At 49.1% G+C, this 25,324-nt stretch overlaps 1 protein-coding gene across 2 annotated transcripts in view; it reads left to right on the top strand.

Moving 5' to 3' along the window:
• Positions 1 to 25,324, top strand: part of SULF2 (sulfatase 2) — a 106,891-nt gene that overhangs the window by 49,619 nt on the left and 31,948 nt on the right. For both annotated transcript variants that reach the window (XM_006921896.3, XM_025040050.1), the window contains exon 4: positions 23,221 to 23,372. In XM_006921896.3, coding sequence (XP_006921958.1) covers positions 23,221 to 23,372 — 152 coding nt within the window. The remainder of the gene's footprint in view (positions 1 to 23,220; positions 23,373 to 25,324) is intronic.

Here is a 25,324-nt window from a genome sequence, read left to right as displayed (position 1 = left end):
TTCTTTACGACTGGATAAGCTTGAGTCACATGCCAAATCCCTGAACCAGTCACCATGGAGAGAAGATGGAACGAGCCAGTTAGCTTAGCCTACATCACCTGTTCCTGGAACAGCAGGTGGAGTCACTGTCCCACCAACACCTGGATCCCCAAATAGAAATGGAGGGCTGTTGGGAAGGATAAGGAGGAAAAACATACTGAGGTGGCAGTCACTAATTTCCACTACACTGCTGTTGGGGAGAGGGAGTAGGGAGACCATCTATTCTGGCCCTTTCTGGCGAGTTAAACAGACGGGCCCATTTTCTTCTCATTAGAGTAATGCCTTCTCGTTCCACATTGCCATCTGAGTCTGGCAGTACGGAGACTATTTCCCGCCCAGCCCCTGCCATCTGGTGCAGACTTTTGTAGAGATGTGAACATTGGGGGTGAGCCCTGGCCCCCTCCCTCATTGTGTTCTAGATGCACTGGGCACAGGGGGCACACCCCTCGTTACAATCCCGGACGGTGCCGGGGCTTCCGGTTGGAGTTGTTTTCGGGTTTGGCCCCAAGCACCTGTCATTTTCCCTCTTCTCCTCACGTGAAGCTGGGGAGGGCGGTCATCTGACGGCCTGCACGGCTTGGCTGCCAACCTGGGGCGGCCACCCTCACTTTGGGGACGGGGAGGGGGACTCTGCACCATGGCACCTGCTGTAGCAGGACACACGGGCATTGGCGGAGGCCAGGGGATCCTGCCACCCCTCACACAGGAGGGCAGAAGGGCATCTGCTGGGCATCTGGGCATCCCAGACAAAAGATGTCGGCTGGCGCGTAAAGGCAGGTGCATGTGTGTGTCTGTCTGTGTGAGCGTGTGACTTGTTTTCTCCCTAAAGCGGTTTTCGGACTGCAAAGACAGGAAGGTGCTCAGGTCGCCTTCCTCTGCTGTCCTATGAAGTGGTCCTCACACTCCCTCTTTCCACCGCCGTTTTGATCTGCCGTTAGCCTCGTTCCCTGAACCCCTGAACGCCACACCCCGCACACCGGCATCCGGCTGCCTCTTTAACCCCTCCCCTGGGGTGTCTCCCCAGCATTTCAAACCCGGGAGCCTGTCGTCCAAAATGACTTCCTGATCTTGTCCCTCCCTCCCCAGGTGCCTCTCACAATCTTCCCCCTGGTGGCTCCAATGTTCCAGTCATCAGAACAAAACTTTAGTGTCGTCTTGATTTTTTTTCTTCCTCTCTCGCCTGGACCGCTCCAGCTTTCTCCTCCCTGGCCGCCCCGCTTCTGCCTACAGCCCTTCCCTGGCCCCCAAAGTCAGGGTCCTCTGTCCCTCACCTCTTGACCGCCTCACTTCCTGTCCTCCCCTCAGTCACTCCACTCCTTCCTGTTTTTCAAGCGCACCGATAGCACCTGGCACGTTCCCACCGAGGGCACTTTGCACTTATTCTTTCCTTTTCTGGAAACATCTTCCCCTTAACATCTGCATGGCTGGCTCACTCACTTCCCTCAGATCTTTGTTCAAAACTCACCTCCTCAGAGAAGCCCTCCTTGACTGTCCCACCCAAAAGAGGGTTCCCTTCCTCTCTTTATCTCCTCATCCTGCTTTATTTTCCTTCAGAGCCTTTGTCACCGTTTAACATATATATGTGTATTGGTTGTGCCACCTCCCAAGTTAAATTACGTCCCCAGCCCCCTTCTGATGCTCCCCGCCCTTGGTCCTGCTTTGTCCGTCTCCCTGGCACTTTCCACCGCTGACCAGATATTCCGCCATTGATCTTGTTAGCTGTCGCGCTTCTAAAATCTCAGCTCCATGGAGACGGGGACTCTGGTCTATCCTCTCCAGCATCTCCGTACCCGGAGAAGGGTCCGCCTGTAGTAGGTGCTCAGTGAATCTTTGCGGCCTGAGCGAATGAATCTTTTGTTCTACCCAGAGCTGGCAGTTCCCCCGTCCTCCCCCATCTTGTCTATACTCCCTTCTCTTCTTCCGTTTCTCTTCTCCCCACCCCCACTCCCGGCAGCTCGGCTTCCCTGCTCTCTTCTCGGCCCTTCTGCACACAGAGAAGACAGGACTTAGATTCTTCCCGGGCCGCCCCTCGGGGCGCCTGGTGCAGCTGTCCTGCCTTCACAATGGCAGCCTTCTCTGTGCTTGGCCTTTCTCCTGTTTTTGCTCCCTACTCTCTTCCTCTCCCCTCAAGTGCACACACGCACACACGCGCATGCGCACACACACACACTCACACACACACACAGCTGCTTTCTTCCATCCGTCCAGCTGCCCCTCTCCATCCCTCTGCCTCCTCTCCTGCCTGTGGGTGTGACAGAGCACCCTCATTCACCCCATGAAGGGGACCCACCTCAAGCATCAAGACCTTCCCTGTCCCTCCCCCAGCACCCAGGAACCCACCTTCCGCACCATGAGAGTCGGCATCAGTGGGCGTTGAGCAGCCCCTCCCAGGGCCCAGGCTGGCCCAGGGTATCCCTAAGAGGCACGTATTTGTCACTTCCATATACATCTTCAAGCCGAATGTCTTTAAACTCTAATTTAATAGTCTCTCCCTTTCTACAGGACCTTCAAATTCCAAAACAAGGAAAACTGGTCCAGGAGTCCAGAGAATAAGGCTCTGCTTCTGACTCCTTTGTGACCTTAGCTGAGATCTGGCCCCCTCTGGGCCTCAGTTTCCCAATCCATGCAGCAGAGTTGCAGTGTGTAAGTGTAAGTTACCCAGTGCCCTGAGGCTCACGAGACCAGTGCCCACCGACTTGGGAGGAGAGGTTCCCTGCAGCTGTAAGTGGAAGGGCTGCTTGGGAAGAGGAAGAAGGTGGTCTCACTTCTCAGCTTTTCAAAAACGTGTGAGGCCGATGGGGCAAGATTATTTGTGTCCAGCCAGCGCTCTGTGTGTCCCGGCCCGTTAGCTGGTGTGCTCATTTCCTGTGGCTGCTCTGACAGTACCACAAACTGGGTGGCTTAAAACAACGGGAATGTCATCTCTCACAGTACTGGGGGCCCGAAGCCCGGAATCAAGTGACATCAGGGCCGTGTTCCGTCCGACGGCTCTTGGAGAGAAGGCCGTCCTTGCCTCTTGTAGCTTCTGGTGGTTACCAGCCATCCGTGGTGTTCTCTGACTGACAGCTACATCACTGCCATCTCTGCCTCCATCTTCGCGTGACCTTCTCCTCTCTATACATCTGTGTCCAAATTTCGCTCTTATAAAGACACCAGTCAACTGGATGCTGACAGCTACATCACTGCCATCTCTGCCTCCATCTCCGCGTGACCTTCTCCTCTCTAGACGTCTGTGTCCTAATTTCGCTCTTCTTATAAAGACACCAGTGGGACCTCATCTTAACTTGATTGCAACAACTACAAAGACTCTATTTCCAAATAAAATCACATTCACGAGTAGCCAGGGTTAGAACTTGAACGTACATTTTTGGGGACCTAATTCAGCCCACACCAGCTGGGATTTTACACACCACCTTATTTAATCCTCACGAGGAAGGTCCATAACCTCCATCAAAGCTGCAGAGTCTTGGGAGCAAACCCTGCAGGCGAGCAGGAACTCTTAGAAAACCAGCCGCCCACCCTTCCCCACCAGCTGTGGTCCTGAGCGCAAAGCTGTGGCTGCCCGGCCCATCAGCTCCATGCTCTGGTTTTGCTCAGTGTCTAACTTTGGTCGGCCTTAACATGACCCTGGAAGTCGAAAATGAGAGGCAGGACATCTGTGTTGGGTGGACATATCAGCCCTATCTGTGGAGCCAGAAGAGGTGCCGAGGGAGTCCTCCGGCTGTGACCTTTAGCAGTTCTCTCCCTGGCACTAGCTGCGACGCTCCTGAACCTTCTGGAAGGGCTTCGACTAGAGCTATTTGGCCCCATATGGTAGCCACCAGGAGCTATTTAACTTTAATCAGAAGTAAATCAGACGTGAAATTCCGTTCCTCTGTCGCACTAGCCACAGTACAGGTGCCCATAGGCACACGCCGGGGCCAGACCGGATGGTACAGACAGAGAACATTCCCATCATTGCAGCAAGTTCTGTTGGGCAGCCTCGGAATAGAGTGTAGTTCAAGCACTCTATTTGAAGGGTGGCACACAAACCTTTGAGAATATAATAATATAATCAATAATAAAAAGGCACGAGTTGTTATTAGCGAGCATTTGCCATGCCAAGACCTCGTGCCAGTTGTTCACACAAGCCTAGGACGTGGGTACACTGTCCCCCCACCCCCCTTATTCCTGGGGACTTAGTTTTTCAACCCCGCCCCTCCAAACCTTCCCAGTCCACCCTGGGGCTGGGTCAGCAGGGCAATCCCAGCACACACTGCGAAACCTTGCAAATGCCATCCGTGCTGTCCTGGGGGAGATCAGAGTCAAGGTGAGAGAGCTTTCAGCAAAGGAGGGGGAACCGGGCACCCTTATGTGTGCCCAGGAGGCGGAGGAGGAATCCGCTCTCTGCCATGCCTGTAGGAACCCTCTCTCTCTGGGAAGCCAAAGCATAAGGTGCCAGACAGGGCAGGGGGTGGTTCCACCCAGCCCAGCCAGATGTGCCCATTGGATAATGAACGGGCCGAGTTGCCAGATCTTCTGATTTGTCAAAAGTACAATAATATACAGATTTTTATGTGAAATTACCCAGTTTTCAAATGTGAGCTATTCGTTCTACTTTTTAAAAAATAAATAAAAACATCAGGCAGGCCCCAAGCAAACACACCTACAGGATAGACTCAGCCCAAAGGCCACGGATTTGCAAAATTTTTTCTAACCTGTGGTTCTCAAGGGAGCACACTGCCCCCTAGGGGTTAAAAACTATGAAGGCATTTTTGGTGGCTCTAAAGGTTAAGGGATGCTGCAGACTTCCTGGGGGCAAGGACCAGGGACCTTTGATACCCTGCTCTGCACTGGGAACCCCTCATGACCCCCAAACAGCCTTGCATTCCACACGGTTTCCCAAGTTTTCTATCAGATCATTATATAAACAGATTATTTTGTGTGTGGTGTTGTCTGAGCCTGGACCCTAAATCCATTTTTTGCAGTTTTAATAAACCCTTAATTTCCAGGAATTTAAGTGATAAGCAAATGGAAGGAATATTATACCTGAGTGCAAAACTTTTCCAAGAGTTACTCCTAATTGCCAAAAATCCCGTTACTAATGGCAGTGCCACTTGAAACATTTGAATTGCAAATGCCACAGGCTCACTCAGTCTGCATTTGTAGCTGTCATACTTCCCAGTGAATCTGTGTGTCTAGGTGCAGGCATCTGACTACTCCATTGTGTCTCTTTGATGGATGTGCTTGAGAGTTCACACTGAAATTTTTCTTTATTATAAATTGCCTGCCTTTTATTTCTCTTACAGATTGCAGTTAGAGCACTGTATTGATTTTTTTGGAAATGACGTGCATAGGTAGCATTTGTCACCTATAAATTTTCTTTCAGGAAAATAAGGGAGCACTACAAAATATTTGTCATAGAAATGGGACATCAGTCTAATGGTGTTGAGAACAGCTCTTTGAAGGATCAGCTTAGTGTCAGATTCCTCCGAGGCGATAATTAAATATCCATTGATTGACAGTCTCCCAAGGCCTTGTTCTAAGGGTCCATTGCAGGTTGTCTCCCCCTCCTCTGTCCCATCCTTCTGGACAAAACCACATTCTAAGTGGGCAAAAAGATTTGCAGATACAGCTTGTCCTGATGTTGACTCAGCAGGTGATAAAACCTGACAGTATTGCTGGGGGAGCCCTCCACGTCCCCTGCCACCACTAATAGAGTTCCCAGGAAAGAGATGGGCCGGGGTCTTCATTTGCTAGAGCTGCGTGACCCTCCCAGGGTGTGGCGGCTAAGGCCAACATTTAATCAGAGGCCCAGGCAGCCCATCCTCCATGCCTTCAACACCAACAGATAGCTCAGCGGGGGCCTCGGGATTATCTGCAGCCCAGTCTTCCTAGATAGCAATGACCTTGTCAAAAACAAGCAGGCAGAACACAGGAGCTTGTGAAGGACATGTCAAGCAGCAGCCCTCAGCGTCCCCTCTAGTTATTTGCTTGTCCCTGCTTGTCCCTCAGACAATTAGCCGTTCCTCCTCTCCACCCAGCAGCAGCCAGAAGAAGCTTTGAAAAATGGAAATCTAATTATGCCACTCCCTGCTCGCAACCCTGGCTGCCTGTTGCTCTTAAAATGAACCCATAGCTCCTTGCCAGGGCTGCCAAAGCCTTGCATGGCCTTGCCTGGCACCTCTCTGTCCACACCAACCTACCTCTCCATTCCTTTCTATAGACACTCGGACCACCTGGCCTCTTTGCTGTTCCTCAAACATTCCAAGGTCATACCTGCCCTGGGGCCTTTGCACTTGGAGTTGCCTCGACCTAGAGCACTTGTTCCTTGTCACCACTCACCTTCCATCTCTCACATCCCTTCTGCTCCCCTGACCTCCCTGTGTCTGCCATGATAATTCTGCTTTATGTTCTTCGTAGGACTTATCACCCCCTCGAAATATCTCAGGTGTTTTGATCTTAGTTCTTGCCTGTTTTGTTCACTGCTGTATCCCCAGATCCCAAAAACAGTGCCTGGTAGATATTGGGTACCCAATAAAGATTTGAATGAAGGGATGACTCTCAGGCCTTAGTCTTGAAGTAAGCAAAGATGAGAACAAAATGGAGTTTGAATTACCATCACTTTTCCAACATTAGAAAATATAATTGAAATGAGTTCAGGCAAATTTAGCTGAGGCCCAGTGCTCAAACTTTGTCATCGGAACCCTGTCTTTCTGCTTCTTAGATTTTTCTCTCATTTGGGTTGGCTTTATTCTTAGAAAGGTTCTCTTTTGTGATGTTAAGATGGCCCCCACAGGTCCCATCTTACCAACGTGATCCTGACTGAAAGAGACAGCCTTTTTCCAGTGTCCCAGCAAAAGTCTCAGGGGAGGCTTTCATTGGCTCAACTAGGATTATGTGTTCCTCCATTACCCAATCACACAAGCCAGGGGAGATGGGCCACCCCGATGGGTCGGGCCCAGATCACGTGCCTAGCCTAGTAGCTGGAAGGTAGAAACAGCTTCACATGAACAAGTAAGGCTGAGGAAAAGGGAGAGTTGGTTCTCTACGAAAGCACAGTTACCAAAAGACAGGAGAATGGTTGCTGGGCAGAAAAATAAAACAGATGTCTACTACGGAAAACGAAATCCAGCTTCCCCGCTGCCCAGCCAAGGGGCAAGTGTGAGGAGGCATTTCTCCCAGCCCCCACCTCTCTGCTTCCAGCACGACATGCCTTCTGCATAATCGTGTCCCCACCTTCCTCACTTGCTTTCCCACAGGTCTCAGTTCAGCAAGATCCCGTCTGGCATCCAGAACTTTTACAGCATTGATTTATCACTTTGTGCAGCAATTTGCATTTGCTGTCTTTTCAGAAGAACGAGATTCATGTTGTAACCTTGCAAGCAGCCCGAAGTTAAAAGGATCTAGTTACAGAATATCAGAAATGCCCCAGCCCTAAGAGCTTTGGGGCTCTGGGTTTATTTAATGCATTTCTTCCTGGCCTTGCTTCCTCAGCCAATTTGTCTGCCAAAAAAACAGACTTCAATCCTGTGGCATTTTGCATCTAATATTTATAGTGTTCTAGAGTTTGCAAAAGCACTTCCTTCTCATTTATCACTGTTCCTAAGGAGACCCCAGCTCCACCCCCAGAGAGTTAGTGGATTGTTCTCTTCTGCCCAGACCAGAGGTCCCAAAAGCCAAATGACAGATAGCGAAGGTCTCATAACTCAGGGCCCTTCTGCTGGCAGCAGGGATGGGATGGGAAACTTGGCCTGAGCCCGCTCAGCTTCTATTCTGTGCCCCTTGGGAACAGATGTGGTTTTTGCAGAATGGTAGCCAACAGCCCGAGTCCGCACCTCAACCCCAAATATGTTCTGTTTGGGTTACAACGTGTTTTCTAAAATCCAGAAATTTCACCCAAAAAATCCAGTTTCCAACCTTTTCTTTCAAAAAAAAAAAAATCATGATGATGATCTTGCTGATATTGGCTACATTCCCGAATGGTAGGGGTCAGCAGACTATACCCCCCAGCGATCTATCTTTTCCAACCTTTTCTTTCAAAAAAAAAAAAAAAATCTTGATGATGATCTTGCTGATATTGGCTACATTCCTGAATGGTAGGGGTCAGCAGACTATACCCCCCAGTGATCTATGTTCTGTTTTCATAAATAAAGTTTTATTTGAACACAGCTTCGCCCATTCCCTTATGTATTGTCTGTGGCTGCTTTTGCTCTACTGTGGCAGAGCTGAAAAATTGCAACAGAGACTATATGGTTGCAAAGCCGAGAATATTTACAGTCTGACCCTTTGTAGAAAAGGTTTGCTGACACCTGCTAGATGGCAGTAGCCAGCTGGATCTGTGTCACAGCTACCCCCAGTATTCGGTAGAATACAGGGACAGACGAGGGCCCTTCAGCCCCCAAATAACAGTGGTTTAGAGATGATAGACACTTATTTATCTCTCATTTGACAGTTTGAGCATTAACGGCCAGCCGCAGGGATGATATGGCACACACTGTGTTGGCACCCAGGCTCCTTCTGTGAGGCTGTTCCACCAGCCTGGGGGTCTGTTCTCGTCCAAAATGGCTGACCACATCCACATCCAGCCAGCAGGAAGCAGAAGATAAGGAGAGGCACATCCACTTCCTGTATGGGTGTCCCACCCACAGCTCCACCAAAAGCTGATCATGGCCACATCCAGCTGTCAGGGAGGATGAGAATGTAACCTGCATCTGGCAGCCTTGTGCCCAGCTGGAAATTCTATTTCCAGAGAGAAGGAGCAAATGGACACTAGGGTGACATAACGGATTTTGTGGCATTTCATAGACAGGGCCAGAATCCCCAGTCACCACACACTTCCTCTTCTCTTATTCTTGGTACAGTTCATTCATTTACGAGATCACCTTTGAGTTTGAATCTTCTTTGAATCTTCTTTGAATCTTCTTTGAGTTTATACGCCCTGTTGTAAATTCTGTATATTCTCTCCAGGGGAGAGGAAGAAAGGGAACTGATGAACTCCAAGGGCAGAAGAAAGGTCACAGGCATGGAACCACACAAGCGTGTCCCCTTGTTCCATAAACTAGTGATTGGGAAATGATTGGGCTGAATAGATTCCCAGATCTAGTGCGCAAAGCGCTGGGGCTGGAGGACGAGACTCACTTTGGAAGCTGTAATGTCCCTAGGGGATTGTGGCCAGGAGTCTCGCTCATGCTGGGGGAGCAAACACCCTTGTCCTGAGCAGCATTAAGCTGAGTTGACCCTGCCATGCTCCTGGGAACGCTTCCTACATCTGGCTTCTCACTTGGTTCTCCTCCTGCCAAACTTCTACCTCCTTTCCAGTGTCCTGGGCTGGTGACCCATCTCCTGATCCCTTCCTCTGGAGCCCAGGGCCTGGACCCTCTTCTCCAACGATGCTCATTCTCTAACTGGAGATTTCATCCCTGTTGGTGCCATGGGACCCCATTGGCATCTGGTGAAGGCTATGGACCCGCTTCAGAATATTTTCAAATTAAACACATAGAAGAAAATGCAAAGAATTACAAAGGAAGCCAATTATATCGAAATATGTTCATCAAAATACTTTATAAACTCTGACATGTATGCTTCTTTACACATTAAATAACATGATGTGTATGGGTTATTTAGCTGATAACTGATAGGTCTGACTTCCACGATTTCGAAGTAGCGCTGGTTTAAATGATATTTTGAGATGTCTGTATTAACTGTAATGCAACATGAAAATATCCATGACTTTCGTCCGTAACAAAGGTGCAGGTACTACTGTCACTGTGACTTGTTGCCTTTATTCATTTTGAAGGAGATGCTCGTTAGAGGATGATGAAAATAACGATGTAGTTTGTCCATCCAAGTTCATGGACTGCGGGTTAAGAACCCCTTTCTTGGGCGATCTCATTCGCTGCCATGGCATTAAATGCCAGCTGGGTGCTGACAACTCCCAGGTTTCTCCCCTCAGCCCAGACCTTTTCCCTGAACCTTATCACCAGCTGCTACCCTGTCTTCACCTTGACATCTCACTGGCACTTCAGTGTTAACATGTCTGACCTTGAGCTCTTTGTCATCCCCAAAACCTGCCCTTCCCATGGCGCCCCTTTCCTAGATGATGGCGGGTCTGTCCTTGTCACTTAGGCCAAAAACCTTGAAATTACCCTTGGCTCACTTCTTTCCAAAACCACATCTAATCCCTTAGCAAATCCTGTTGGTTCCACCTTCAAAAATAGCCCGAAACCAGCCAAGCCCTCCTCCCCCACTTGGTTCGAACCATTCCAGTCTCTTGCCGGCATTACTGTGAGACTGCATTACTCCTCCAAGAGTCCACTTGCCCATTTTGGGCTGTCCTCACCCCTAGAATGTAAGCTCCGGGGGGGTGCGGTCCTTGCTTGCTAATTTATTCTGTTTTGTGTAGTGGTATCCCCAGTACCTAGAACTACACTTCATAAATTACCAGTGTCCTTCTAATGTTTAGAAAATGAATGAATTAGTGAATGAATGAATGAATGAATATATAACATCACGATAAACAATATTATAATAAAAACAGTAATCAACATTTTAGAGGCAATTTCTCTATGTTTTCTCATTGAATCCTTCCCAACAATTTTGTCAGGTATGGATATTATTATCCCCATTTTACAGCTGGGACAACTGAGCTGGTAGGTAGAAATTGCTGGATTTAAATCCAGGCTGTAGGCTGCAGAGCCTACACTCAACCTTCATGCCCAGCTGCCTCCCAGGATAAAAATCATCTCTCAAACTCTGCGCTTCTGGCTAGACTAGGCTGGATAGTGTCTGTGGTTCCATCCTGTGTTCCCATAGCGACGCTTCTGCAAAGGCAGAGGGCTCAGGCTCTGAGGATGGCCTTCCCTCCACAGCCCATGCCAGGTGAATCCTGGGAGGCGGGAACATGGGGAAGTGACCTCGAGGTGGACCCTAGATGGACCACCTGGGTGTGAGTCTGAGCTCTGCCACTCGCCAGCTATAGAACACTGGGCAAAAAGGGACTTTCATCTCCCTGTGCCTCAGTTTTACCAACTATGAAATGGAGACAAAAATAACATTTGCCTCACTGGGTTGTTGGGGATGATCATCATCTAACCCAGGGATTCTCAAAGTGTGGCCCCGGAACGCCCGGACCCCACACCACTTTCATGTCACATCAAGACATTATTTGCCTTTTCACCCTCATTTTCTTACAGATGTGCAGTGTTTTCTGGGGGTACGTAACATGGCCAGGGCTATCTAAAAAGGGTTTATAACACTCCTCCCCTTTCCATGGGCATATCTATGTGAGGCTGGATTTTTCATGAAACGTGATTAAAACAATGCATCGCAGCAGATTGAATGCAGAAGCACCTATAAGAATCCAGCTGTCTTCTGTCAAACCAGACATTAAAGGGATTAGCAAAAAGAAATGTAAAACTCGGGAGTATCGCTCAGTGCTAGAGCATTTGACTGCAAAAATGTAAAGCAGTGCAGCTCTTCTCACTAATTTCGTTTTGGGAAAATATATTGATTCATTATTTTTAAAACATACAAGTAGGTTTATTATTACTATGTTTAAATGAATTAACATGGTTTAAATTTCTCAGTTTTCATCTCTAATATGATAACTATCACTAGGTATAACCAACATACACGAAACTCTTCGAGGTCCTAAATAATCGTTAAGAGTCTAAAGGGACTTTGATAACAAATGCTGGAGAACCATTGCAATTGACTGATGTTGGCCTTGGGCCCTTCTTTGGTTTTTGCAAAGCGTCCCACAGAGAAGTCATGTCCCACAGAGAAGTCAGGTCCCACGTGGATTAAATAGATCCAGACTCAACTCACCAGATGCCACAGCATCGAGTAGAAAGACAACAGTTTGACGATTCTACCTGCTGTTCTACTCAAAGACAGCGTGCCCTGGGTGATGGGCAATTCGAATCTGCCATCTCCTTAGCCAGACGTGACTGCCCCAGGCCTCCCATAACCGGGTGTTCGTTGGTTCAGTCAGTTATTCATTTATCCTACAAACGTCTGTCTTACTGCTTGCCGAGCTCTGTTCTTGATATAGGGACATAGGTCTCCAAGGAGCTGGCGTTCTAGTCGGACAGACAGGTGATAAAAACCAGAAGACGAGTCATTTTGTCAGGTGGCACTAAATACTGTAGAGAAACAGAGTCAGGAGAAAAGGGAGAGCCTGGAGAGGGGTGGGGAGAGGGCATTTTAATTAGATGGGTGGGCATATAACCCTAGAAGCTAACATTTGAGCAAATACCTGGGAGAGGTGAGGAAGCAAAGGGTCCGTGCAGGTGTCTGAGGACAGTGGTTCCTTCAGCGGGAATAGCGAGGGCAAAGGCCTTGGGGCAGAAATGAGCTTCAGGGGTCAGGACAGCAGGAGGCCGCTGCGGTTGGAGCAGAATGGGTCAGGGCAAAGCAGGGGAGCTGAGGACAGGGAAGGGGCAGAAAACGGGTCACATGGGACCTTGCAGGCCACCACACGAACTCCGGATTTTAGCGCAGGTGTCATGTGGAGCCATTGATAGGTTTTGAGTAGAATGGTGGCTTGATCAGGCTTGTGATTTAATTCTGGCTACTGTGGAGCTTGGACTGGAGGTTGGAGGTCTAAGGCAGGAGGGCAAGGGAGGAGGCTCCCACGAGGTCCAAACAAGAAAAGGGGTGGCTTGGACGGAGCTGGTCACGTGAGACGTGAGAGGTACTCAGTCCTGAGTCTGCTCTGAAGGTAGAGCTACTCTGATATGTCCTCAGTGGACGTGAGATGAGGGGGGGGGACTAAAGACCCCTCAAGGGGATGTGGCCTGAACAACTGGTGTTGACTGGAAGGCTGGGAGAGAAGCAGGTTTAGGGGGACCGATCAAAAGTCCCATTTGAGATGCTTGTTTGGCACCAAATGAATTGATCGGAAGGAAAGCATTAAGCGCGTCGCTGTCTGAACAACACATAAACATGGCAAAACGCGTGAGAGGCATGCAGACAACTGGGATTTAGAAGGTATCTGGATGGGCAAAGATCCCTTTTTGTTTCCCAGAGTCCTTGCGTGTGAAATGGGGCCGTCTATTCAGGAGAGGCGGACTTTGCGAAGTGCCCTGCTTCGTTTTTCACTGACCTTTCCGAATGGCTTAGGCAAATGTTTGCTGTAATTAGCTTGGCTCTGCGCTCCAGCCCATCTTTGCTAATAGACGTATGTCATGCTCAGCTGATTCCTTTGTGCAGCATAAACATCCTTCCCGAGCTCATTACTGGAGTCTCGGAGGGGCCTTGTCATTCTCCAAGTCGGCGTCACATCTGGTTTGTAGCAACCATGTTCATTTCTCCAGAGACCCATGTTTTCGTCCCCGCCCCCCGCAAAGAAGCAGGCTCTATTTGGGAAAATCGCAGTTCCTTTTTCAGGCCTTCTTACTCTGTGCCAGACGTTCTCTCATCTGTCGCTGCTCCCATTTCACAGATGAAGTCGCTGAGGCTTAGCAGGGAGCACTCGCTCGCCCAAGGAGGTGGGGCTCGAACCCTGGCTCTCTGGGTCTGGAAACCCAGTTCATCAAAGCCACACTGCACGCCCTCACCATCCCTGAGGACCCACACACCTTTTAAGGCTGTGTACCGGGCACGGAGTTTCTGACTCTTTGGAGCCAGATCGGTCTGTGCTGTCGGGGCTGTGTTCCGTAGGACGTTTAGCAGCATCCCTGGTCCCCACCCACTAGATGCTGGTGGTAGTAGCACCGTCCTCCCCCAGTCATGAAGATCAGAAAGGTCTCTAGACCTTGCCCAGTGTCCCCTGTGGGGCGAATCAGTCCTGATTGGCCTGAGACACGTTCAGTGTACTCTGCATGCAGACAGGCTTTGCACTGACATCTTCGCTGCCTGCCATTTACCCCTTTCCCAGCTTGCAACATTGTCTCCTGCAGCTACCGTACTAGAACTCCCTTTCAATAAAATATTCTCCAGCCCTCCTACCCTCCAGGGGAGATAGTGAGGCTTCAGACACTGGAGAGGGGCAGCTTTGCACTGCCCGGCCTGGGTGTCTCACCCACGTCCGTGGACCCAGCAGTCATCCTGTCAGCAGCTGTCACCTGAGTGAGTGCCCACTCTGGGTTACAGCACCCAGAAAATGCCCCGCCCACCTCCTGGACCCAACATCCTGGGTGGGGAGATGACGGAAGGCAAGAAAACAAACAACCTACAGGGTAATTTCAGGGAGTACTGAGTGCTGTGGAGGAGATAAATAGCCTGGTGAGTATTGAGGGGTGGGTGACTTCAGACAGGGGGATCAGAGACAGGTTCTCAGAGGAGGGGACATCTGATCTGAGACGTCACAGTGAGAAGGAGCCAGTCCATATGAGAAGGGAAGAGGCGCGTGTCCCGGGCAGAGGGAAGACAAGGTGCACAGGCCCTAAGGTGGCAGTGAGTTCAGCACGTTTAAGGGACAGGAGACCTGCAGTGGCTGGAACAGAATGAGCAGAGGGCCGGGGGGTGGGAGACGTGGGCAGAGGTAGCAGGATGGGCAGATGAGTCACCGAAGGGGGATGGCAAGAGGGCTTTGGGTTCAGAAGGGTCCTTCTGGCCATTTGGGGGTGACTGGGTTATGGGAAGGCTAAGAGGAGGCAGGAAATCTAGGTGGAGGCTGTTTCTATTGAGGAAGGACATGAGAATGATCAAGATCCATTTCTTTTTTTATAATTCTTGCCTCCCTGACGGCCTTGCCTCTTTCATTTGGGTTTTCAAACACTGGATCTGTGCCTTTTGAACAACCGACATCAGGAGGTCTTACAGGACTCTAACCCTTTTTTCCGCCTTCGAGTCTCCTAGCTCAATAGTCCAAGTCCCAGGGTAGAATCTGATTGGCTGAGCTCAGCCACATACCTGCGCTGTGGCTGGGAGAAGGCACCTTGACCGACAGTCAGGACTTTTGTATTTGGGAGGAACCGGGGTGCAGTGGCTGTGGCTTTTCAGGGCTTACCTTAAAGAAAAGGGGTGTGTGTGTGTGTGTGTGTGTGTGTTCGTGCGTGTGTGAATAACTTGGTATATTGCCTCCAAAATATGAAGGAAACTGCCAAATCAAAATGAATAAGTATTTAGTGAAATATTTATATCTGAATAGAAATAATGAAATGTAGCATGATTCAACCAGTCAGCTCTGGAATATTTCGACTCTTAGTTATTTATCAATTCTCTTTAATGCAGGATGTGGGTGGAGATGGTGTGGGATGAGTGTGTGCTAAGAGATGCCAGTGTCCTTAAAACAGCCTTGTTGACAGTTCCACCCAGATGGCCCGTGGGGGAGAGAGTTCCTTTATGGCAGTGGGTGCTGTCAGTCCCATTAGCTGCCACTCGCTAGGCACCTAGGGTGTGCCAGGTACCGTTTCACATCCCTTGCACGTGTCCGTTCCTCCACTCAGCATGACAGTAGACAGTGACTTACTGTCATCGTTGCCCATGGAGGCACAGAGGGGTGAAGTCACTTGCCTGGGGCCCCGCAGTTAGGAGGTGGCAGACAGGTTCAAAACCAGACCGTCTGGCTGCAGACGCACTCTTGGCTGCTCTCCTTTGTCCCCTCCTGTGTTATCCAGAGAGAGGGGAATGGCTGCCAGGAGGTGCCGACGGCACCGTCCCCCGCGCCGACCCAGCCCTCTCCATCCAGCACGCGAGGCGGCACTAGGATTCCTGTTAATTTCCAGTTGCCAAATCCGTCCGTCTCCCCCGAATCCACAGTGATGCCTCTGCCTGCCCTTCTGTGCCAGGTTTACTGCCAGCTAATCCCAGTCCCGGTCACAGCAAGACACAGCTTTTACAGACCACAAATGCGATTATTACGAGGCAATTTCAGTTAGATTCAGGGCTGGGAGAGATAACAGAAGGGCCTGGCTCTCCCATCAGACTCCGAATGGTTCCCCAGCAGCACTTAACTCAGACAAATGGAGAGAGCAGCAGCTAGGAAGGGAAGCGGGCTCGGAGCTTTCCAGCAAGGAGAGAGCGTTAGGAAAGGGTTTAGGGGTTTAGAATCCCCTCAAAGGTGGGGGAATGGGGGCTTCTGACATCTGTCTCTGCAGTAACTCCGTGAAACAAGATATAAGAGAGCAAGAGGGTAGCTAGGAAGAGGACCCATCGGTGACAATGAGGCTGTAACACTTAGCGGACACTTGTTATGGGCTAGGTCTAAGCAATACACATAATATTAGTTTTTATAACAGCCCCATGAGATAAATACTGTTGTTATCCCCCATTTTATAAATGGAGAAACTGAGGTGTCGAGAGAGATGAAACGACTTGCCCAGGGACACACGACTTACGACGTCGCGAATACCTCCAGGTGTCCATTTAATGCGAAGCGGTTTTGCCAGCTGTCACTTCCTGTGAGACGGCATGGTCCTTTTCATCACCACCGCTTTTCCTCATCTATGTCGACGATTAAGTTTGCCTTCAACTAGGCTCTTCTGGCTGCTTATGTAGAGTTTCCCACGGAGTGTCAACACCCCCACGGTCAGCGCCATTTCTAGAACTGTATTACCTTCGACTCGGGCTTCAGTTTCGGCATCCTGACTTTTCGTTTCTTTTCTGCACTTTGATCCCTGTCGGCCAGTTCTCTCCTTTGATCGTCCGCTTTTGTAACATGCCGTGTAGATGTATCACTGGGAGAAGAGGAGGCAGCAGCGCTACAGGCATTGCTGTCTGTGGGAATTGAATGACAGATGCGTGCTTCCTACCAGTTCCTCATCATTCTGGGTAATTTCACGTGAATATGTGCACATCCGGCCAAAATAAAATCAGGGTCTCAATGGATAGTTCACTCCGTTTCTGGGCAGATAGTCCAAAAAAGATGTTTACCTCTACAAGCAGCATGGCTGGTCAAGTAAAATGAACATCCTTCCAACTGTAAAGGGTTAGGAAGCGTCACAGAGCATTTGCCAGGCTACGGTAATGAAGCTCAGGGACTTTGCAGTGGCTCTGTTTGACAGAGTTGTGCTAGAAATGGCAGTTTACTTCAGAAACCAAAATGCAGATATAAAGATTTCAGAAAAAAAAATTTGTCATCAAGTAAATGTGAGTAGCATCCTTTGGCCTATCCAACAGAGTCAGGATCTGAAGCCAGCTCTTTCAGAAATGAATGACAAAGACACTGCGATGCCTGACCCCCTCGTTCATATGTGTGTGTCCCTGAGCATTCCTGGCCATGTCTAGCTAGGTGCTCAGCATGTGGCAGGTGTATTAGCCTGGGGTCGTGCCCTGGCCTTGGAAATGGACTCTGTGGGCCTTTGGTTCCATGGGGCTTTCTTTTGTCTATACCCTCCATGCAGGTAATAGAAATCTAAGTTTTAAAACACTTTTGTGAAATACAAGTGAAATGAGAATTTGAAGGAGGATGCTTTGTTTTCTGTTGTCTCAAATATATGGCATTTAAAAACAGTAAATATTCGTAATGGTTTTATCTCAAAAAAATACTAACAGATACACAGTGACCAGTCACCAACTGACTTTGCGAGAAGTGACCACTTCTTGGCCACTGATCTGTTATTTACACATCAATTTGTGGACTGAAGAGCTAGTAGCGAAGTCTGTACTTTATGTAATTCCAGCGAATATACTGTGGTGGCTAAATTTGAACCGCGCTGTGAGAGACTGGCATTATTTAACTAAACTGTGAAATCGACATTCGTGCATGTCAAGACCATGCAAAGCGAGGACTGCCTAGATTGGCTGCCGCTCTTGTCACCGTCCTCTTTGTTGTGTCATTCCTTAGCACTGTGGAGCCCTTCGCTGCCCTGGCCCAATTCAAAGTTTACTTCCTCTCTTTTTCCTCTCTCTCTCTTGTTCGCTCGCATGCTCTGTCTTTTTCTGTCTCTCTCCACCTCTCACCTCTGCTGTTTTTTTTCCATGTTGCTTCATGCTCAGATAAACATTCCCCTGTTGGTGCCAAGATGACTGCCAGCAGCTTCAAGCACTATGGAAAAAGAACTTCTCTTTGCCAGTCTCTCTTTAAAAGATCCCAGGGCTCACTATCATTGGCTCATCTTGGGTCACATGCCTATCCCTGAACCAATGGCAGTAGCCAGGGGAATGCGGTGTGCTGATTGGTCAGGCTGAGATGATGTATGCAGCCCTGGAGTCAGGAATTAATACCAGCCCGTGCGTACTTAAGGAAGTGGTGGTACCCAGAGGAACACGGTCAGGATCAGGTGGGCAAAACAAAAGTGCCCAGTGCCAGGTGTAAATTTCCACCTGCCACACAGGAAGCTGTAAGTGCTTTGTCCCTTCAGTTGATGCCAACCCTGCTTCCCAGAGGCATCTATCAGCCAACACATTGTCAATGGCCTTTCCTAGCCTGGCATTTAATGTCTCTTAATCTGCCTGCCAACTCGTCCCACCCCCACACCAGCCTCCAGTTTGTTCTTCCTTTTGTACTGTCTGTCCTAGCTGGGAAAGCTCAGTGACTTCAGCCATGACGTGGGCTCCATCTCCCAGCCGGGAGCCCCAGGGCCCATGCTAATTTACTTGTCCCACCTCAACTGGGGCCTGATTGACCATTTTAAAAACTGCCTTGGGGGAAATCTAATCAAGTGAGAGCGAAATCTAATTTGGCACTAAAAGCCTTTGACTAAAGCCCTGTTTTCTAGGGCCTTGTGGAGCCTGAATAATAAACTCTTTCTGGAGTTGTAAAGGGTTGGGGGTTGGAGAGAGGAGAGAGATGTGGAAGAGCAGATTCTAGCAGAGGAAACTGCTCCGGACACTTTGACACCCTTGGCGCTGGACAATAATGGGCAGGGGTGGCCTTCCAAAGGCACCCCACTTCCCACCCCCAAGAAGTAGTCGTCTCACCAACTAGACCAAAAATTAAAGCTTATTAGCATTCCATGCTGCGTATCTATCAGAAAGACCGTGGCCCACATCTTCAGGAACAAACCAGTAGGATCACAAGCCTGGGACGTGGGAGAGCCGAGGGAGAACTCAGTTCCCCCTGTGGGGAAGTCAGTGAGTCTTTTTCCCCAGGCTTTTGTTACTTGTGGTCCTGGGTTCCTTAAACATGTGTGAAAAGCTGTGGACTTGCTTCTAGAAAAATGCGTGCAAAATGCAAAGTCAGGTGTGTAATATTTCAGGAGACATGCAGAACCTCGTTAAGTGTCCCCGTCATGCTTCTTGTCACTTCCTCATTGAAGCCTCCAAGACCCTGCATGATCTGATCCCTCTACCCTATAATGTCATCTCCTCCCTTCCTCACTGGCCTCCTTGGGTTCCTACAATGTCCTCAAACTTGTTCCTGCCTCAGGACCTTTGCACTTGCTAGTCCCTTTGCCTGGAGCAGTCTTCTTTATAAATATATATTCCCTCTGACTCACCCTCATCATTCCTCAAAGAGGCCTCCCTTGACCACTCAGCCCAATTGTGCCTTCAGTCCATCTCTGGCCACTTCGTCACATCATCATCCTTTATTTTCTTCATCACCGTTATGGACAACAACACCATCTTAACTTGTCACAGTGTCCTGCTAGAAAGCCAGTCGCATGAAGGCAGAGATCCTGTTGGTCTCATTCACTGCTGTGGTTCCAGTGCTTAAGGCAGCTCCTGGCATACCACAGGTGCTTAATAAGTAGTTGTTGAGTGGATATATGAATCTGTACCTGCCCAAGGCAGCGTTGTCCCGACTTCGGCAATTTCATGCGCCACCATCATGATTTTTACTATGCCCGGCACACTGATTCTATTATTCATTTAGTATTGTTCTCTCCATTGTTTTACTCTTTTTACTTCATTTGTTTCAAAAGGAAACTTTTACATCACCACCGGTATTATTTGCCATGAATGGAAAGTTTCGGGGCTCTGTGAGGGGGCTTATTAAATTTCACCTTCTGCCTTGTTGAAGTTCTGAACCAACTGAGAAATGAAACTAAGCCTTCAGGAGACAGAAGCCAAAATAGCACTTTGATAAATCTGATAAAGGCTAGGCTCGAGGGCATGGCTTCCTCCTGAAGGCATTTGGGCTTGAACTCCAGAGTTAAACAGATTTCCCGCTGAGCCAGGCTCACACTTCTCTCCTCTGCGCCCCACAGGAGCAAACCCCCTTAAATCTAGCATTTCCTCAGAGCAGCTCATTCCCCAAAGGAAAGGCAAAGGAACGATTGGGTTAGGCATGCCCAGTTTGTCCCTCCAAATCCACCAGTCGTATATGCTAGGGTTCAGCAAACTGCAGCCCACAGGCCAAATCCGGCCCCCCATCTCTTTTTATAAATAAAGTTTTATTGGCACGGAGCCACGCCCATTTGTTTATTGTCTGTGATTGTTTTCTCCAACAGCAGGATTGAATAGTTGCAACAGATTATCTGGCCCATTAAGCCTAAAATATTTACTCTCTGGGCCTTTAAGGAAAGGTTTGTTGACCCCGCTGCTGTATGTCATTCTTCCCCCAAGGAGGAGGAACAGGAGAGAGATGAGAGAGGCCCACAGCAGAGCAGAGCTCCCTGCCTACGCCTACGTTTGGAAAGGAGCTTCAGAAATGAGCTCTAGTAGGTCTTGGTTCTGGACGGTACTGACCTCTAGGGACCTTTTCAGCCCTCACAATGCAGTTGTTTTACTGAGGAAGGGGAGGTGCGGGGGCCAAGTGGAGTTATTTAGGTTTCTCATCTCCAGACCATTGACATTTTGTGCTGGGAAATTCTCTGCTGTGGGAGCCAAGCTGGGCACTGTCAACATTTAGCAGCATCCCTAGCCTCTACCCACCAGATGCCAGTAGCATGCCAGGTTGTGACAAACTAGAAATGTCTGCAGACATTGCCAAGTGTTTCCTGTGGGACAGAATCACCCTGGCTGAGAACCTTTGTGTTAAGGGAATGGACACAGCAGAATGGCTGGAACATGCCATGTTCTAGGGAAAGCCAAGCCTTCAGCTCATCTCGTACTCCCATGCTGCCTCTTACCCCAGCTGGCATCTCAATCCTTTGTGCCCTGACACCCAGCCGGGGACATGCAGTCGCTGCTTCATTGGGCATCCACCGTCTAAATGCATTTTAGTCTCTAAATATTGGGTGGGACTCAGAGCCAGGGCAGCCAGTTTCTCTCCCCCTCCTCCCCGGAATGCCAGGGTTCTTTCTGTTTATTTTTTGGCTCTGCCCTCCCACATTAGGGGAGGCTCCACCCCGGGCCTTTTCCTGAGGCTGCCGGGGTCAGTTTCCCTCCTGTTTGCACCTCCTCATGGAGATCAAATCCTTCCTGGGCATTTCATCAGCTCCTTCCTTAGGAGCTCTCACTGCAGGGCAGAGTTTAATGAGAGCGCTTCCCTTTGCAAACACCGTGGGGATTCGGGATCTGGCTGCTTGAGTTCTCAGGGAGCGGGTCTTCCCACTCCTGGGCAGTACCAGCCACCTGCCAGGTCTCCAGGAAAACTCCGTGAAGGGCTCCAGCTCCATCATAGCCTCTTCTGCTCCAGGCCTCAACTCTCTGTGCTTTCCTGAAGGTTCCAGGTCGGAGGGCCATCTTACTTCTGCTGCCCCCAGCCCCCTCCTCCTTCCTCTGTGGACATTCGCCTCCCCATCTGTCTCTTCTCCAACCAGGCTCTGAACTGACACCTGTCGAACACTCACTATTTGTCAGGCATGGTGCTAAGCACTCTGCTTACAAGATCGCGATAGATCGATCCCTTCAACAACCTCAAACTCTTGAATTCTCACTCTCTCAGCAATGGAGTGTCTCAGAGCCTCAGTGTCTTCATCTGAAAGAGAAGGCTGCCAGAGCGCCTCCGTCTCTGGAAAACTCTCATAGACTTTTTCATTTATTAAAAATGGCTTTATAGGTTACAGTTACTAAAAATCGTAGTCACTCATCGGGAAGGAAGAAGAACATAAAAGTATCACAAAGATCTTGTCTGTTGCTTCACGACCTACAGAAAGTTTTTTGGTATATTTCTGTCCAGATAAAGTAGGACAATTTTTCTGAGTAAGTTTCGATGGTGGTGCATGCGCACATGCAGAGAAGAATGCTACATGGCCAGCTCAGCGGAGTTTCAGCAACTGAACCACCTGTGTTCCAGCTAGAAATAGGACAATGCCGTCACTCAAGAAGCTCCCCCACCCCGGGACCCCTTCCACCCACTCTCCTCCCTGTGTCAGAGGAGGACCACTGCTTGCTTTTCCAAGATAGATTAGTTTTGCCTATTTTTGAACCTCATATAAATGGGATTATACAGTGTGCTTTCTTCCATATGTGGTTTATTTCTCTTAACATTAGACTGTAGCGATGCGGCTGTTTTATTGAATGTGACGCCAGTACTTTCATCCTCATTTCTCTGTCATATTCCATCCTATAAACATGCAGCAGTGGGTTTATCCTTCCTGTTGTTGATGGACATCTGATTTGTTTCTAGTTATTTGCTATCATGATTACTGTTGTTGTGAGCATGTCCTGCACATGACTTTTGGTGAACATATAAATGCAGTTCTATCGAGTAAATACCCAGGATTTGAGTCACCGAGTCAAAAGATATGAATATGTTCAAGCTAAGCTGACAGTGCCAAACAGTCCTCCACAGTGATCAGACCAGTTTGCAAGTTCCAGTTGCCACACACACACACACACACACACTTGCTATTATCTATTTTCTTAACATTAGCCATTCTGGTCGCTGTGTAGTCGATAGAATTCAAAGCGTCCATAAATTTAAATGCCAAAATTTACACTCTTACTTTCAATAACCTACAACTGAAACTTAGCATTTTCTTCAGTTATGAACAGAGGCCGCAGACCACAGCAGGGGGCAGGGTCTGTAATTTTGTCATCCATAGAAATCATCGACATTGTAATATGCCATTGTAGTTTCTGCAGATATTGCAAAATAAAATATTTCCATTCATCACTACTCTGAAATTATCACTCTTTACAAGGTCTTGATTTTAAGAGTCTCATGCTCTACTGACTGAGCTAGCCAGGCACCAAAGACTTGCTTTTAATGTCTTAAAAAAATTTTTTTAAGACACCAATCACTATATGGCACAGTCTTTTAATGTGTTGATAACTACATTTCAAAATAACTGATTTTCTCTGTGATCCTATGTATTTTATTGTACGCATATAGAAACATCTAGTAGGAGGTCATGGCTCCATGGGCTCCATGGCTGAGGGCGGGGCTGTTCCCGGCCTGGGGCACAGGATGGCTGGGTGATGACTAGGAAAAGATTTTGCTCTCTGCTTTCTCACGTGATCCTGATCCCTCTCCTCCTCCAGCTTTCTTTGGGAAGTACCTGAATGAATATAATGGCTCCTACGTGCCACCAGGCTGGAAGGAGTGGGTCGGCCTCCTTAAAAACTCCCGCTTTTATAACTACACACTCTGCCGGAACGGGGTGAAGGAGAAGCACGGCTTTGACTACTCCAAGGTAAGTGCTGCAGCCTGTGTGGCCCGTCGCAGTGTTCCTCTGCCCCCACCCCACCAGGGACTGTGCAGCGCGTTTCACACTTGGAGTCAGTGGACTTGGGTTTGGAGCCCAGCCTTGACACACATTGCGTGCCCTTGGTTATGCTACCTACTCCTAAGAGCCTCAATTCCCAAATCTGGGGAAGGGGCACAGCCTCGCATCCTCAATAGTGTGTACCTACTATGGCTCAAGCACTGTGCTGAGTGATTTATGTTATTTCTGATCTTCACGACAGTCATCTAAGATGTGTGGACTAGTTGAATTTGATTGCATTATTCATTCATTCCCTTGACAAGTATTTACTGAGAGCCTGCTCTGTGCCAGGTGCTGGGTGTCCAAGGGGGAACAAAAACAGAGCCAGGTACGGGTCTCATGAGCTCACAGTCTGGCACGCAGAGGCGTGTTATAAACTTTGAAGGGATGGCACATATATTCAAGTCAGCATGCCACTCCACAGTATAGAAAGACGTATATGTGCATACTAGCCCTGTCTCCTATTTTGTCATCCCCAGTATGAGCCATTTAAACCAGACCAGCTTCATTGGTTATTACAACCATCTCAAAATCTTTACTAATGCTCTCCTTCCCTGAATTTATCTAAGCCTTATCCACCTTCTCTTCCATGAAGCCATCCTGGATTGCCCGAAACTACAGGATTTATCCTTTCTTGAATCAGACTGGCCTCTTTCAGTTGTTCGTGAACAGAAACTTAATTCAAAATGGCTCCATTGAAGAAGCAGCATATTCACCTATTTAACTGATCCAGCAGTAATGGCATCAGACATAGCAGGATCCAGGGGCTCAAACGAGATTTTCAGGCACTGGTTTCTCTCTCCTCTAAGCTCTGTTTTCGTCTCTTCGACCCCATTCACAAACTGTCTCTCTCCCCTCCTAGCAGCAATAAGGCCCTGCTTCCATCCTCGCAGCTTCCTGCCCAACAGCAAGTGTGGGAGTCTCCTTCCCAGGATTCCTAGCAAGTCTCATCGCATCTCATTGGCTCTGGCTCCGTCACATGTCTGTCTCTGAACTAATCAGTGTGGCCCTGGGATGTGGTGTTTTGATGGCTTGGAAATCACATGCCCACATACTCCTGAGCCGGGGGAGGGAGTGGGGCGTGGCAATAGGATCCCTGTCCTGGAGCCAGACTCCGGAACATGGGCGGGGAAGTAGAGCACCAGATAGAGGTGAAGAGTGTCCGCTGGCAGAGAGCTGACCAGCAACACCATATTCCATCCCCTTCTGGAAACACCAGTGCATTTGGGATCCATCCTACCCATGAGAGAGAATCACGACTGATGTGTCCACTTACGGAGTCTCGTCAGTCTAGGCCCTGGTTGGCAGAAATCACCTGGGCACTGCCTTCCCCATCTCCTCCCCGACTCCGCACCTCATCCTGCACATAGGGGGCCTCCATCACCTCCCAAGTGAATTAATTAATGGGAGGATTTAGTAACCCTGCTGGACTCCCCGGAAATATAAATTATACTTTCCTGGAGCTGAACACACCATTTTTTCTCTTGCCAGCCTCAGCGCGGGCAGATTCTCCAAAACCTAGAAAATCCGCTCCCTCGTTAAAATTCCTCACCGTGTCCATACCAGGTCTCAGAGCAGCCCGATAATCAAGTTACCCAGGGGTACGCAGAGTCCCGTGGAGCTGAGGATGCACATGCACCGGCTGCTATTTTGCCCCATTTCCTGCCGCACACACACATACACACACCTCCCCCTGTGACTGAAGTGGGAGGATTCCTGGGCCCCCCATTACCAGAGGCCCGGGAACAGAGGGTGCCCTTTGGAGTCAGCGCTGGCTCAGGTCCAGGGTTCAAATCCCAAAGTAGCAATGGGGCCTGGAGCCCCAAAGAGAGCAGGTATGAGCTCCAAGTGGCCAGCCAGGACAGAGCCAGCCCCCCCCA

The sequence above is a fragment of the Pteropus alecto genome, unplaced genomic scaffold, assembly GCF_000325575.1.
Source record: "Pteropus alecto unplaced genomic scaffold, ASM32557v1 scaffold45, whole genome shotgun sequence".
Lineage (NCBI taxonomy): Eukaryota > Metazoa > Chordata > Mammalia > Chiroptera > Pteropodidae > Pteropus > Pteropus alecto.
This window is presented reverse-complemented; position numbering and strand designations above follow the sequence as displayed.